Source organism: Rissa tridactyla, chromosome 13, assembly GCF_028500815.1.
Source record: "Rissa tridactyla isolate bRisTri1 chromosome 13, bRisTri1.patW.cur.20221130, whole genome shotgun sequence".
NCBI classification, from domain to species: Eukaryota; Metazoa; Chordata; class Aves; order Charadriiformes; family Laridae; genus Rissa; species Rissa tridactyla.
The window spans coordinates 694,460-710,150 of NC_071478.1; the positions used below are offsets into that span (position 1 = coordinate 694,460).

The 15,691-nt window shown below is 42.9% G+C and overlaps 1 protein-coding gene across 1 annotated transcript; it reads left to right on the plus strand.

Moving 5' to 3' along the window:
* Positions 1–558: 558 nt before the first annotated feature.
* TOP3B (DNA topoisomerase III beta) lies at positions 559–14,889 on the plus strand. The gene is made up of 18 exons (XM_054219734.1): positions 559–682; positions 1,025–1,192; positions 1,937–2,068; positions 3,097–3,203; positions 3,449–3,523; positions 4,413–4,609; positions 5,041–5,197; positions 6,264–6,377; positions 7,276–7,366; positions 7,683–7,837; positions 8,076–8,181; positions 9,413–9,559; positions 10,248–10,421; positions 11,228–11,356; positions 11,596–11,745; positions 12,197–12,297; positions 12,544–12,745; positions 13,607–14,889. The coding sequence occupies exons 2-18, from the start codon at positions 1,123–1,125 to the stop codon at positions 14,086–14,088; spliced, it is 2,589 nt and encodes an 862-aa protein (XP_054075709.1). The 5' UTR covers positions 559–682; positions 1,025–1,122; the 3' UTR covers positions 14,089–14,889.
* Positions 14,890–15,691: the final 802 nt, after the last annotated feature.

Genomic DNA, 15,691 nt, shown 5'->3' on the forward strand with positions numbered 1-15,691 from the left:
CCCCGGCAGGGCCCGGCGTCCCTGGGGTGGCAGCCGTGGGCATCGCGGGGCCGGGGCTGCCCTCGCTCCCCCGGGGACAGCCCGGCCCGCGCCCGCCCGCTGCCCTGCCCCTCGGGTGCTCCTAACGCTGCTGGGACAGGCCTGTCTGCATTGGAAGAGATGCTGTTGGCGGCAGAGACTATTCGTAGGGTTTTAAGTCCATGGAAACGAGGAACTAAGCCGCAGGTGCACTGGTTTAACCGAAGTGGCCTGGGTAACGCAGATACAGCTTGTGTGAATGGATTTTCTTAGAGAAGTTTGGAGATGTGTGATTTGCGTGCACCTTAGACAGCGATGGGCCTTCAGGCGCGAGGGGCGGCGCCGGGGCAGCGCTGAGCACACGGGCTGTGGGGCGCGAACGGCGGCGGCACGTCCTGCTGGCGCTCTCCTGGCGCTCTCCCGGCGCTCTCCCGTCCGGCGGTGCCGCTCTCTCGTCCGGTGGTGCCGCTCTCCCGCCCGGCTTCGTCTCTAACGCCGACTGCCCCCCTCAGCCCCGGCCGCTTCACAGCGCCGCCGCTCCTCCGCTCCGCCAGGGGGCGCCCCGTGCTCCCGGCGGAGGGGCGGGGCCGGCGCGGAGGCGGGCGGCGCGGCTTCCGGCGCCGTGACCGGGAAGCGCAAGCGGAGGCCATGGCCGCCTGCTGAGGTGCGGCGCGGTGGGGCGCGGAGCGCGGCCGGCGGGGACGGGGCCGCTCCGCGCCGCTCCTCCCTTCCCCTCTCCTCCCCTCAGCGCGGCGGGCGGGTCCCTCGCCCCTCCGGGAGCGCCGGGGTGGGGGGCGGCGCGGCTCCCCTCGGTTTCTCCCGGCCGCCAGGCCCCGGCTGTCACCGAAGGCTCGGGTGGAAGCGGTGCCCCGGCCGCTCCCCGCGCTCCTCAGCCAAGGGGGGCGCTCCGCCCCGGCGCGGGGAGCGGCAGGGTCTGCCCTTGCCTGTCTGGGTCCCGCTGCTGTTGGGCTTGGCAGCAAACCTGTTTTGTCCTCCCTCCCTTCAGGCTGAGGACTGGCTCTCGCTCGCGGGCTGCCTGCCGACCTCTGCGGGGGTCACAGACCCGGTTAAGACCCGTGGCACCTTGTGTCTCGTCAGCTGAAAATGAAGACTGTTTTAATGGTCGCGGAGAAGCCTTCTCTGGCTCAGTCCATCGCCAAGATCCTCTCAAGGGGTAGGAAAAAAAGCGTTTTGGTTCAGTCCTTCCGCGTGTTGCTCTGCCCGTGGCAGAGTGGAAGGGCTCTGGAATGCACAGCCCGACTGAGGAGATACACGTTAGTTGCATAGAGGCAAATTGCGTGTCACGAAGGTTACCAGGTTTTGCCGTAGTTGAGGCTGAAAAACACCCTGGTCCGTTCCGTGGTTGTCTTGGGGCAGCTGCCACCTGGGGATGGTGGCTTAGGACAGGTTGCGGTTTATAAACAGCAGGGTGGCCCTTTACATTGTTTGTTTTTATGTGTTTTATATGCCTATTCAAGAAGAAAGGAATCTGGGTTTGGTATTTTATGTAGCTGGAGTGAGCGTTGGTGCATATGGTTTCTTGAAAGTGCTAATTGAGTAGCGAGTTGCTGTTCTGAAATTTTTGAAGCGGTAGTAAATATCTTATAAATCACGTGGAAAATTGAGTTGGTTGTAACTGGACTGATCTAGAAAACTAGCTGTATTTTTGAAAGGATTTCTTGGTGGGAGGGAGAGGATGGAGGAGATAGTGAATAGTCTCAATTGAAAATGAAATACACTTTAAAAAAGGTCTAAAGTGATAATTAACCAAAACAAAAACTTGATCAATGAGTAGAATTTTGTGATCAGGAAGACCCCAGCTGTAAGATCTAAAAAAAGGGAGATGTCATTTCACACGAAATAACTTATTCCAATACTTTTTTTTATCCTGTTGATATTGATGATCTTATTTTCACAGGAAACATGTCCTCTCGCAAGGGACTGAATGGTGCGTGCTCTGTGCATGAGTACACTGGATCGTTCATAGGACAGAGTGCCCATTTCAAGATGACGTCTGTGTGTGGTCATGTTATGACTTTGGATTTCATAGGTATTTGTTCATAAAATGTTTTAACTGGCATTGGTTGTGAAACTGTGAAGGACTTCTAATAGGAAAGTATTCCTTGTGTAAATAATTCAGGAAGAATGTTAGAACTAGGTAGGAAAGGAGGATGAAAAGATCACTTGTGGTCAGCAGTTCTTGATTTTTGTTTCTAGTTCTTTGTCTGGCCTCTTGCATGACCATATGCCACGTCTGTTTTCTGTGCATGAATTATGTCCCTGGAAAATGAGGGGAGATGAGGCTCCATTTGCTAGCCTGTAAAAGTGTTTTGGTGCTTTGGATGAAGGGCGATTAAGGAAACCAGAGTCCAAAGGGATGTTCTCAAAAGCATTGTAGCGTATTACTGCAAAATAGAGACACGGTAAGGATCACGCGCGGGGAGTCCTGTCACTGACTTGCTTTGAAGTGTGGGACTAGTCACGTGACTACTGTATTTCCTCTCATGGTAACAACCTCACAAGTTTTATGAAGACTAGATTTTGAATTACTTACGCAGTGCTTTGAAGAGGGACGGTCTAAGGTAGCTGCTGAGCAGTATTGCTAACAGGTACTTCAGAAAAATGGAAATGAACAAATGGGTTGATATGAGAAGGTGACAGAGGGTGTTCCGTGGCGTTCCAGGGCTGAGACATCACTGGCCATAGCTAATGAACAGTAAAACAGAGTGCAATGTGCACATTATGTGTGCGCTGTGAAAACATGGAAAAGTAGCTCCCTCCCCTTCACGTGATCAACTAATTGTACAAACACAAGGTGTTTCAATAGCTCATGTTAAAATTTCTGAGAGGTGCGTAGTATTTTTTTTTTCCTTTATTAGTTTTAAACTGATAGCTGCAAATCACATAATGCTAAGGGGTCCTTTGAGGCATAGTAAAGCAAGATGTGTTAGAGTAGAAAGGTTTCAGGCACAAATCTTGAAAGCCAAGTCTTTTCCAAAGTAATGTTTGCTGTTGGTTGGTTATTGGGTTTTTTTCATGGATATTTAGAGCTCTACTTAATATACTCCTGCTTTTCAGGAAAATATAACAGCTGGGATAAAGTGGATCCAGCAGAACTTTTTAGCAAAGCTCCCACAGAAAAGAAAGAAGCTAATCCCAAACTGACCATGGTGAAGTTTTTACAGGTATTCTTTCTTACGAGATTTATTTGAGAGATACGTTTTTTTCCCTTGGCATTCTATTTCTTCTTCTCTCTTCAGCCACTCTTTAATTACCTGCAGACTTCTGGTCACTTCTGCTGTAGTCTTCCAATTGTTTTTGTACCAAATAAATTATCTCTATTACTTTAAAACAGAAACAAAGTATACAGTTAGGGAGGAGATAGGTCTTCTTTTGAGTTGCTAAAGAACTGTGCTTATTTCTCTCTCAGGTGGAGGGAAGAGGCTGTGATTGTATTGTCTTGTGGTTGGATTGTGATAAGGAAGGAGAAAACATCTGTTTTGAAGTAAGATTTCCATTTTTAAGACTTATGGTACAGTAATATTTATCTGTGACATACAACGCTGTCGGCATATTGTTTTATGGATATACAGTAAAATTCAAACTAAGTTGAATCACCTTTTAAAGGCATGGAGGGCCTTGGTGGAAAAACTGATGTGCTTTTGAATTCTCTTGTTAACATGTCAGTTAAAGAGTGTAAATCAATTTCATAGCTGTTGCTCATCTGAGATGAACAATAAGGTCTCTTAAATGTTTGAACATTACAGTGCTTTAAGAATTGGTCCGTATTTCACAGCTGGAGTAGTTATTTTGTTGTCCTTACAAAACTCGATCATCTCTATTAGCTTTTGTTCACTAAGCAGTTAGACTCTTCTGGGCGTAGAGGCCCCTTTTAAGCGTAGGCTTACTGCAGGAATGTGGACTTTGCACGTGAAAGGTATAGATCTAAAACTTTGGTGTGCAAAGAGTACGTTTTTGTTTAAGATGACATCAAGTAATTGTTTTAAGTTCTTTAAATACACTGTATCATAACTAGTCCCTGTCAATACATAAACCTAGACAGAAGCTGGTACATACTCACCAAAAGGTTCTGCAGCTGCGTTGGTGAATTTCTTTGCACTTAGCTAAGAATAGTGTTTCACTTCCAGCAGTTGCTGTTTAATAAATAAATCCTTCAGTTTTGCTAATTCTTAATACACTTCTGAGTGGACAGACAAATACTGCTCTTGCTTATCAGTTAGTGTATTGTCATGGCATCTTACTGAATGAAGAAAGTAGTTACATATCAGCAAATACTATGTGGGGAGTAGTGTGGTTTTTTTCTTTAGAGAGAAAAACTGACTTAAGCCCTTACCTTTCGGTTACTCTTAAAATATGCTTCTGATCTTCATTAGGTTCTTGATGCTGTTCTTCCTGTTATGAACAAACCTCGTAGCACCGAAAGGACGATTTATAGAGCTAAATTCAGTTCTATTACTGACACAGACATCTGCAATGCCATGAATCACTTGGGAGAACCCAATCGCAATGAAGCCCTTTCAGTGGATGCCCGCCAGGAGCTGGATCTTAGAATTGGCTGTGCGTTTACAAGGTGACAGCATAGATTAGAGACGGATTTATGAAAGGTTCAGGAATACTGCTCTGTCCACAAAATATGCCTCAGAACTCTAGTGGCTAATTCTGATCGGCAGCAAACTAAACAATTTTATGCACAGACAAATAAAAAGAAATAAAAAATTGTGCTATGGCTTTAACCGAGCTAGGTGAAGTACTACTGACAGCTAGTGTACGTTCTTATTTTATCTCACACATTTCTTTGTGAATAAACAGGATTCTGAGGCAAAGTAATTACGACTTAATTTGCTTTAAGAGACAGTATTTCTCAGAATGCTCCTTCCCTAATGGCCAAATGGTTTAATAGATTACTCGTATTCATGTGTTTGAGTTAAAGAAAAGTTTTGCTTTTCATGGGAATGAGGATATTAATGTACTTGTTCCTTGCTCTTTTTTTCCCTCTCGTAGGTTTCAGACTAAATACTTTCAGGGGAAATATGGGAATTTAGACAGCTCCCTCATCTCCTTTGGGCCATGTCAGACCCCAACACTTGGATTCTGTGTTGAAAGGCATGACAAAATCCAGTCATTTAAGCCTGAGACTTACTGGGTGCTGCAAGCTAAAGTAAGTTTTACAATGCTTGTTTGTATATGAGGAACATATATTCTTACCAAAGAAATGCACTTATATTTTCATTTTGTTCATTCATAAATTTGTAGCTGTTGACAAGAATTCACAATGCCTACAGTTTTCTCATGTGTTCTCGTTCAGTTCGCATGTATGTCAGCACACTCTGTAGAACAGATTCCAGGATGTCAGTTTTGTATTAAAGTGGTTATTGTTTGCCGCTTATAAGAATTCTGCAGTGCTAACCATCTAAGCTTAGACTCAGCCAAAAAGACTACTTAAAATGGTTTGCTTTTGTTCCCTGGTGTCCTTGGACTTATTGTGTTGTTAATTTGAATCCAGGAGTTAATTAGGCTGCCAACAAACATTGGCATTGCTCAGTATTGGAATTTTAAAGCAAATAAAATGCTCATTGTGTTAATTGGCAGTTGAGTCCTCTGAATACTTTGGCAGCTTATAGCAGTTTTATAGCCTTGCTGCTGTCTGAGCTCTGAGAGCAAACCAACATGGTTTTACTGCTTGTGATCACAAGGATTTTTTAAACAAATATGGGGTAGATGGTAAAAAGTTGCCATTTTTAGATTTAAAAAAAAAAATAATCTGGTGCCTATTGTCATCTGTTTTCTGATGCATCTCATGTGTGTTGTGCTAGAAATACTTGGTGTTTTCAGAGAGTTTTGTGCTCTCGTATTGGTTGCTTCATATTTATTTTTGTATATGGGACTTTACAGTTTAATATAAATGATTAATTTTGCTAAATCAAAATGGTAAACTTTGAATTTCTGCCCATATCAGCCTTTACTGTTCCCAGCATGAAAAATAAGAATAGTATTTCAGTTAGCTGCAGGAATAATTCCAGTCATTCCCCTGACCTCAGAACTCAAAAGTACTCCATCTTTCTCAAAAGCTCCTGTGAAAACAAGTACAGCTGCAGGGTTGAAGCACTTGTGTCCCAGCACAGGTAGTAGTAGGGTTTGTGTGCTGGGTTATTGTTGAAAATGTGCATCCTCACACTTCTAGTAACAGAGTCGGTGGGATTGTTTTTTTGGTGTGTGTCCACTAGGTGAACCCTGAAAAAGAAAGTTCTCTCACTTTGGATTGGGATAGAGTGAGGGTGTTTGATCGTGAGATTGCTCAAATGTTCCTGAATATAACAAAGATGGCAAAAGAAGCAAAGGTAGGAATATTTACTAAATGTCAGTAGAGCCACATTTCATATAAAGGAAATAGCATTTAATATCTCATTTGCTGCATATTGTTTTTTTATTAAAGAAGGATTTAGAGTATCTGTGACTTGGTTTTTCCTCCATTCAACTTTATGTAAATGAGAATAAAAAGCAAGAGATTTTTTCATTGTAGTTCATATTATGCTACTGTGGTCATCTCAGCAGAAGCCCCTTCTTAATATTGACTTTGGAAATGATTGTCACTCACGATAGAAGTCTTCATTACTAAACCTGCTAAGAAATCCTGTTTAGATCTCCAAGCAGACCTCTTATTTCCCATGAGACATTGTATAAATCAGAATTTAATTACTTATATGGCAATATTCCTGCAGTTAAATTTTTAATCGTGTGTATGGTACAGTCTTTATAGACAATTAACTTCTAATTCTGCTCTGTTCAATACTTGTTTGACAGTATGTTCGGATTTAAGTGCTTACAGCCATCAAGGTCCAAAGACTGCATGAAGCTTTTAAAAATCTAGATCCTTATAGTTAGGACCATTGCTTGGAATAAGCACTAAATCCTTGTATCACTGAAACTACGTGCTGCTGAGGTAAATGGGAAGTAAAGAGAGCAATAAGCTACCTTGCTGCATTCCCAGTTACAGGCCTGATCTGGTCCATAGCACAAAGGAACCTTAGGACTATAACTTTAGAATTTGGTAAAATTATCTCCAGTCAGATTTCCTAATGTAAAAATATATCGGTGGTTACTGTTTTAAGAAAACGAAACAGGTATGACAAGAATAGGTAATGTTAGGTATGCCACATGTTCATAGGCATGGTGGAAATTATATGTTTACCAGTTACCAAACTTCAAAACTTTTACTGGGAAAATGCTATTTTCTAGGTAGAATCTGTGAGTAAAAAAGAGAAGGTGAAGCAGAGACCACTGGCTCTGAACACGGTAGAAATGCTACGAGTGGCCAGTGCTGCTTTAGGTATGTGTAAAAGTTCAGATTTTCACACTGTTTTAAAGCAAAATATTTTGGCTTCTCCGATGAAATAATCAAGGACGTATCAAATATAGTTTGATACCCTCATCTCTATATAATACATCATTTTGGGGGAAGGATCAAATTTAGAAAGCCTGTAAAAAGAGAAATGTTGGGTAAGATCAAGGTGACAAAAGTCTTATGGAAAGGACGAGCCATGATTTATTTGAGTGCTTTGACAAGGTATACTTCCAGATACAGCAAACAAATCATCATCACAGTGATGTGTAGGTGATTTTTGTTTTCTCTTATCCCATTTTAGGAATGGGTCCACAACATGCCATGCAAATAGCAGAGCGTCTTTATACTCAGGGTTATATTAGCTACCCTCGAACAGAAACTACTCATTATCCAGAAAATTTTGACTTGAAAGGATGTTTGAGACAACAAGCCAATAATCCTTATTGGGCAGAAACTGTGAGTACATGAAGTAATACCTCTACTGCTTAACAGATCATTCTTTAGTCTGTGTTTTAGAATGTATCTCACTTGGTATATTGTGACCTATAGGTCTTTAGAATCAGTAAATATCTGTAATTGCTTTTATTTATGGATGTTGTATTGTTATGGATTTGATCTGAGAAGCTTCTGAACCTGCTAAGAGAGACCTGTTACGCGCTTCAGCCAGCCTGTTTTCTCTCTCTTCCTTCACCAGGTAAAAGCATTGCTGTCAGAAGGCATTAATCGTCCAAGGAAAGGCCACGATGCAGGAGACCATCCTCCCATCACACCAATGAGAGCGGCAACAGAAGCAGAATTAGGTATAGGCAAATTCAGTAGTGGTGGAACACTATGTGAGGAAAGTAGTTCCTTGAGGTACAGGAGCCAGTCTGAAGATCCCCAAGTTTCAACTGAAAATACAATTTTTTGAATGGCAGGAAGTAGAGAGAGAACAGACTTTATCCTAACTTAAACTTCTGGTGACGGCGAAGTTCAGAGCTGGTCTGCTATTCAGTAATTGTTCCTAGGGACCATAGTACTGCTAAGAAAAAGGAATAGCCAACTTAATGCCTACTTTCTAGGAGGAATTTGCAACAGAATAAGAACTTCCAAGTATTGAAATGACTCTGTTTTTGTGCTTGAAAGTCAAACTTCAGTTGTATTTTAATTTAGTCTCTATGGTTTGGGGTTTTTATGTTAAAATTAATGTTTAAGTTTCGTATGCTGTTATCCCTCAAAAAGGGATTTTAAGGTTATAAGAAACTGTAGTGAATGTATTGTATTGTTTCTTAAGAATAGCTAAGGTGGTTGTAGAAAATTGATAACTTGATTTTTGTGAATCAGTGAAATAATCTCTGATAGAAAAACAAGTGCTTTAAAATTTTACGTAATTGTATAGGATACTGAATGGCCATATAAAATTTTTTTCTTTATATACACAGTAAGATGAAATATGCAAAGCACAGGACTAAGACTTAGAAGTTGTTCGTAGCAGTGTAACCTTTTGACTAGTCCATTTCCTACCTGTAGATTGTGAATAAGGAAACTTTGCTTGGAAATTTAACCTACGTTAGCGTTAATAAGTAGTATTTTAGAGCGATCTCTTGCAGTACTTCAAGCTGCCCAGTGTGGCAGTTGCTACTAGAATCCCATTTTAGGATTTAGATTAGGATGCGGTCTCCAGTGGTACGAAGAAGAAGAACGTTTTATTTCTGTTCATATGTCTTCTTTTTTTATTTTATTTTTTAAGGAAAAAAGAAAAGGTTTTCTGCTTTATCCTCTCATTCAGACATGTTGCAACATTGGGAAATGGGATGGCTAAATTGGCAGTCCTTCTCCTAGAGCGTCTGCACGCAGCTCGTGTTTGCATGATGTGGTGATTCTATAGGCAGGGAAATTTTAAGGGGGAGACTGGATGGACTTCTGAATCTTGCTTTTTTCCACGCACCAGTTTTTCCCGTGATACCTGTGGAAATCTGGTACCTTTTAGTGCAGATCTACTGTAGAGCTGCAGGACTTGGGTTTTGTGGGTAAGATGTTGTTTATCCTCAGGTGGAGATGGATGGCGACTGTATGAGTATATAACTAGGCATTTCATCGCCACCGTCAGCGCTGATTGCAAGTACCTACAAACCACCATTTCTTTCAGTATTGGCCCTGAACGTTTTACTTGTATTGGAAAAGTGGTAACTTCACCAGGTAAGACTAACCACAGAGTAACTAGTTATCTACAGGTATTTTTTTTCCCCATTAATACATTGAATGGATATAAAAGGGAAGTGTTGGGGACAAATACCATTTTGAAGACTTTTGAGCTATCAAGACCAATAACCAAATCTTTGTCTTCATTTCCATACTTCAGTTACAGTAAAAAAGTCTTTTTTTTCATGTAGTAGTCTCAAAGATTTAATGCCGCATTTGCTAGTGTGATGACCAGTCTTTTTAAAGAGAGCAAATGCCTTTTGAAGGTTAAATTACACAAAGGCAGGTTTTTTTTCTTGGGCCTCTGTATAAAGAATGTAGCGCCACCATTGAGATTTCTATGGTAAGCTGGCCCAATAGTCCTTGTTACATTAATATGACTTACTATTTGTATTTCCTTTTTAAGAAACTTTTCCCACGCGTTCTGGCACTGTGTTTTCCTTCAAGGAAAGCTTTCTAAACTTTTTCATGTATCAACCTGACTCAAGTCGTGCACAAAATGTAGTGGGAGATAGCATCTTGTGCCACTGTACTGCCTCAGACGTTTTCTGCACGGTATAGCAGGCAGCCTCTTAACTTTGGTCTGTATGATGTGGCCCATGTTAAAATTAGAAATGTATACCTTGGCCTTTTGACAGCTGTGAAGATGAGCTCTCATTATTTTTGTTTGTTTCTTTACTTCCAGGGTTCACAGACATTATGCCGTGGCACAGCATCCCATTAGAAGAGAGCCTTCCCCACTGTGAGAAAGGAGATCTTTTTCCAGTTGGTGAAATAAAATTGCTGGAAAAGCAAACCAGTCCTCCTGATTACCTGACAGAAGCAGAACTTATCACTCTGATGGAAAAGCATGGCATTGGTAGGAACTTGCTTAACTTACATTATCCCGTAATACAGCCACCAAGAGTGCAAAGAGTCTGAATCGCTCCTCTGAACAATCTCTGTCGGTAATGACCTTTCAATATTCATTTGAATAGGTGCAGTAATGATCTCTTTTTCCCTTTCAAACCACAGTGTCTGTAGCACCTCTTAGCAGGTGGTAGATTGTCTCTTCCCTGACATTCCTTTCCCTTTCTTATCCTTATGCCTGGTTTCTGGCCAAAGCAGTATCCTCTCGTAACGCGTCCTTGTCACTTCTGTGTCAGAAAGAGAGGATGTTGTACGGAAGAATGCACCTCCTCGTTCTTAGGAATGATTTCCTGTCTTTGCAGCTTGCATCAGCTTTGCTGGCTCCAGTAGTCCTTATATATCTTATTATACAATTACCACAATAACACTTTTTAAAAAAAAAAAAAGTAACTTGTTTCCTTTGATGCATTGTCATAAATTTGTCCATTTAAAACAAACATAGTCTCTTACTTCGGTGTGTTTTTCCAGAATAAGTGATTGTAAGAATAAGTGACTTCCTAATAGTAATTCCTTGGAAGAGATGAAAGAATTAAGGTTAAAACATATGTTTCAGTCTTCTCAGACCTGCAAAGGACACGAGAGTTATGAGAGAGAGGTTATCCACTGGAAGCTGGGTAACAGTAAAAAGGTATCTGCATTTTAAGCGGTCTCAGGAGCACTATAATTTAATATAGAACCAGAGAAGTCAGAAATGAATAATTTGATGGAAACTTTGTTTTGCTCAGGATGGATATATTGTTTTCCTTTGTGTGGCAGGAACTGACGCAAGTATTCCAGTCCACATTAACAATATTTGCCAGCGAAACTATGTCACAGTGGAGAGTGGTCGGAGACTAAAGCCTACAAACCTTGGCATCGTCCTGGTTCATGGTTATTACAAAATAGGTCAGTTAAATGTTTTTTCCCTTTCCATCCGCTTACCCTTTTTTGCCTTCAGTATGGGGCTGTTGTCACCACTGTCTGAAATAATGCATCTAGGAAAGTATCCCTAATTCCAAAGACTACAGTAATTAAAACTTGTTTGTTCATTTTGATATCAGTTTAGGAATGGACGGTTTCCTACCCCGATTTCTTGATCCTTCATTGTTGCTTCTCTGTTGCTGTTGTCTCTCTTGTTCTGTTAGATGCAGAATTGGTTCTTCCTACAATCCGCAGTGCTGTAGAGAAGCAACTCAACTTAATAGCTCTGGGTAAAGCGAATTATCACCAGGTCCTGGAGCACACCCTTGACATTTTCAAAAGAAAATTTCACTATTTTGTGGATTCTATTGCAGGTAAAACTTCTTACATGTTGAGTTCCCCACAATTACTTAATTGTTGCAAAGATTCTAGTAGAAAATACTTGCATATTAGGTTCCTTTCAGAGGTTTAGGCTTACTGGAAAGTTGTGTTCCACGACTGGGAGTTTCCAGTCAAATTAAGTTGCTCTCCAAAAGGAAATGGGCTGAATCATGGCTCCAAAACTCGACCTCAGATTGATTTTGTGGCTGTGTAGTGGTGAGTTTTCAAAAACTTCAGACTAGCTGAAGGACTTACTCTTGGGTGTTTGTGCATGCTCACTGCAAAACGCTGTGTATTTAAAAAGTCTTCCTAAACAAGGAAGAGCATTGGGAATAAAATATTTTTGTTTTCACCTACTTCTTCACAGGTCCTGTAGATGATTTTCTGCAAGATTTCCTTTTAAGAACTAGAATTCTAACACAGATGTGATTCTCTCTTTCACAGGTATGGATGAGCTGATGGAAGTGTCTTTTTCACCCTTAGCTGCCACGGGTAAACCTCTTTCCCGCTGTGGCAAATGCCATCGCTTCATGAAGTATATTCAGGTAAGTTCGCCTTATACTTGGAACTTAAATTTCACTTTCAGGGGGGACATTGAATAGAAACCCCTTTTCCATTGCTGAATTTGGTTCATTCAAATGTGGTTGTCCAGAGTCCATTTTTAAAACAAAGACCCTGATGGAGTTTTTCCATGGGGAGCAAACCAGAGAGCAGCCACAGTCGGATTTCCTGTAGGTTTTGAAACCCTGTTGACACTACAGTTTTTCTGGAGATTTGTGTTTTATTTCCAGGCCAAACCAAGTCGTCTGCACTGCTCTCACTGTGATGACACCTACAGTCTCCCACAGAATGGTACCATTAAACTCTACAAAGAGTTGCGTTGCCCCCTGGATGACTTTGAGCTGGTGCTGTGGTCGTCTGGATCCAGAGGCAAGAGCTACCCGCTCTGTCCCTACTGTTACAACCATCCTCCCTTCAGGGACATGAAAAAAGGTAGGAATTCTGCAAATGTGCAGGGATCAACCTCACTTGAAATAAATTAGGTGCAGTCTATACAGTGTGCTTTTTAGTAGTTTTTAATTAGCGTTGCTTAGTATAAAGTGCTGTTCAAATTAGATTACAGATACCTGAAATTCACATTAAACTCTCTGACTAAAATTTGTTAGTTAACTCATTTCTGAATCCTTTTTTTTTTTCTTTATAAATGAAGAATTTAATTTACATGCATGTACAGTAGGTGACCTTCCTAACACTCAGTATGCAGTGAAAGACCCTGAGATTCTGGCACGTTGCACATTGACGTATGCTTGGTATGGATAGTGCTGTAAATGAAGACCAGGTCTTGAGAGTGTTTTGATACTGAGATAGATGGTGTGAAAAGCTGTCGAAGGATATAAGAAGGGGTAAAAGTTGCATTTAGTTTGGTAACTGTGAGACCAAAACTTACTCAGAGCTTCAAAGCACTACTTTATCAGGAGCTTTTTGGCATCTTTTTATTTATACACTGTCTTGTACTAACAGTGTATAGTGCAAGCATAAAATAGCAGTAAGTTAGGAACCATACATTTAATTGAAAACACAATTGGGTTTCATCTCTAATGTGTCCAAACTGCCTGTACTGTACAGTGGCAGTATCTGGCAATTCTGAAAGCCATTACAGAAAAATTTTTGAGCAAGGGATTATTCTGACTCTGTGAAAAGGCAAGTTAGCACTTGGGGAACGGTTCCATTCTCTAGTGATTTAGAAAACCTATAATATACTCATCTGTCTGCGAATTCTGTGTCTCACTTCCTCCAAACTGGGTAGTGACATAAAGGGTTCCTCGTGGTATGGTTTTGCTCTTCTTCCACCAGGAATGGGCTGTAATGAATGCACGCACCCCACGTGTCAGCATTCTCTTAGCATGCTTGGAATCGGGCAGTGCGTCGAATGTGAGAATGGGGTTCTGGTGCTGGACTCCACGTCGGGTCCCAAGTGGAAGATGGCATGCAACAAATGCAACGTGATTGTGCACTTCTTTGAGAATGCCCACAAAGTCCGAGTGTCGCCGGAGACCTGCGACTTGTGTGATGCAGCCCTTGTGGACGTCGATTTTAACAAAGCCAAATCTCCTCTGCCTGGTGACGAGACCCAGCATTCAGGCTGCGTGTTTTGTGACCCTGTGTTTCAAGATCTGGTGGAGCTGAAGCACGCAGCCATGAGGCACCCCATGCACCGCGGGGGGCAAGGGAAAAGGCAAGGCCGAGGAAGAGGTAAAGGCCGGAGGCCTGGAGGAAGACTCAATCCAAAGAAACCCAAGGACAAAATGGCAGCTCTGGCTGCTTACTTTGTATAATGGCCACACAACAGAAAAATAAACTTCTTATAAAAACTTGTTTCCCTTTAAGTTCATTTTTAAGTATTTTTGATCTTCACTGCTTTCCTGTTCTTAGACATGTTAAAGACAGTAGATTGTTGTATGCCTTGACTTAATCAGAAAACAAATTCTTCTGGATGATCAGTTGATAACTGAGTAAGCCGTTAAGCTTTTAATTGGCTGATAGAAATTAAATTCCCCTCTTCTGGCATTTCTGGGGCCTTTCTTAGCAATGCAAGTGCCAGGACTATAAGAGATAATTAAGATCAGTGTTACACTGCTGTAGTCCTTAGGTGTGGAGTGAGACTTGTTTCATCTGGCTTTGAATCTTGAAAAATAATGGTTCGTAGCTGTCAAATTTTTAAATTACACCTGCAATCGCAAGAGCACTACTCCTAATCCATCACTCTGCTGCATAAGAGAATAATGCCAAGAGAGGTACAAAATGGAAATGATAAATGTGAAGGGGAATATCTGCCTTCAGCAGCGATTTCCAAATGACGGTCTGTGCAGCCAAGTCGGTATCTTTTGGTCGATGGGCCCAGTTAAGTAGGACCTGCTCCTGCTGCTGGAGGACAGAAAACCCGTGCTCTTCCTCGGTGCTGACACAGCTGATCACACCCCATCCCATAGTTTGTGCTGTCACTTCCCCACGTTGTCGTTTCGGTGTTGGTTAGTTGTATTGTTAAAAGGAGGGCGTCCTCGTGTTTTTGTGTGGAGCTGTGTCTAATCACTGGGTGCCACGTTACCAAGTCTAATTGTACAAATATGTTAATACTCTCTCCCTTCCTTCCATGTGCACGTAGCTGATTGTGTCTGGTCAGGTGTGTCTGTGTCGTCTGTACCCCAAGCAGTTCCAGCGCCGGCCGGGCTCCGAGGGGGGGATGCTGCTGCAGGTTTGGTTGGTGGAACGGCTCCGGCGTTCGGATGCAGCATAGGCAGAGGGCAGCTTGGCACATCGCTTGCTGGCAGCGGGAGGGCGAGGCGAGTCCTTGCAGGAGGTAATGTACAACTCTGCTGTTTTAATTGGCAGCGTGTGCGTTTCTGAGCAAGAGAAGGCGGGCAAAGCTCCACAGCCCTGAGCCTGTTCCTCTGATCAGATGTTTATATAGTCACAGCTCAAACATGAACCGTGTTTTAACAGTATTGCTTAAAAGGCCCAGCCATAGGTAGGACATTTTTTTGCTAGTTCTTGTTTGGTTTTTTCCTACCTATCAAATGTTCTTTCTGGTAAAACAATCCGTCTTTGCGTCGCCCCCGGCCTGCCGTGAGGGGCTGCTCCCCGGCTGTTGGAGACCCTCCTGCTGCGGCGGCCGAGACACCGCCCGCAGCGCAAGCTGCCACGGCTGTCGGGGTGCTGGTGCGGGGGGGTTGTGCGAGCCCCCTCCCACCCCGCGGCCTGCTCTGGGGCCGCGGGACGGCTCGGACAGGCCCGAGGGCCGGGCCGCGCTCCGCCGCCGCGTCACGGGGCAGGGGCTCCCCGGGGGAGCGCCGCCCGCCCTCCGAGCACGGCTCGTCCCCCGCCGGCCGCGGACGGGGAACCGGCGGCGCCCCCGGGCCGCGGGGGCCGATGGGGAGGTCC

Excerpts from the sequence above, each read along its gene's own strand:
- TOP3B (XM_054219734.1), top strand. The coding sequence starts at position 1,123 with ATGAAGACTGTTTTAATGGTCGCGGAGAAGCCTTCTCTGGCTCAGTCC. Across the intron at positions 5,198-6,263 it reads ACTGGGTGCTGCAAGCTAAA|GTGAACCCTGAAAAAGAAAG; the intron begins GTAAGTTTTACA and ends TGTGTCCACTAG. Across the intron at positions 10,422-11,227 it reads GATGGAAAAGCATGGCATTG|GAACTGACGCAAGTATTCCA; the intron begins GTAGGAACTTGC and ends TTTGTGTGGCAG.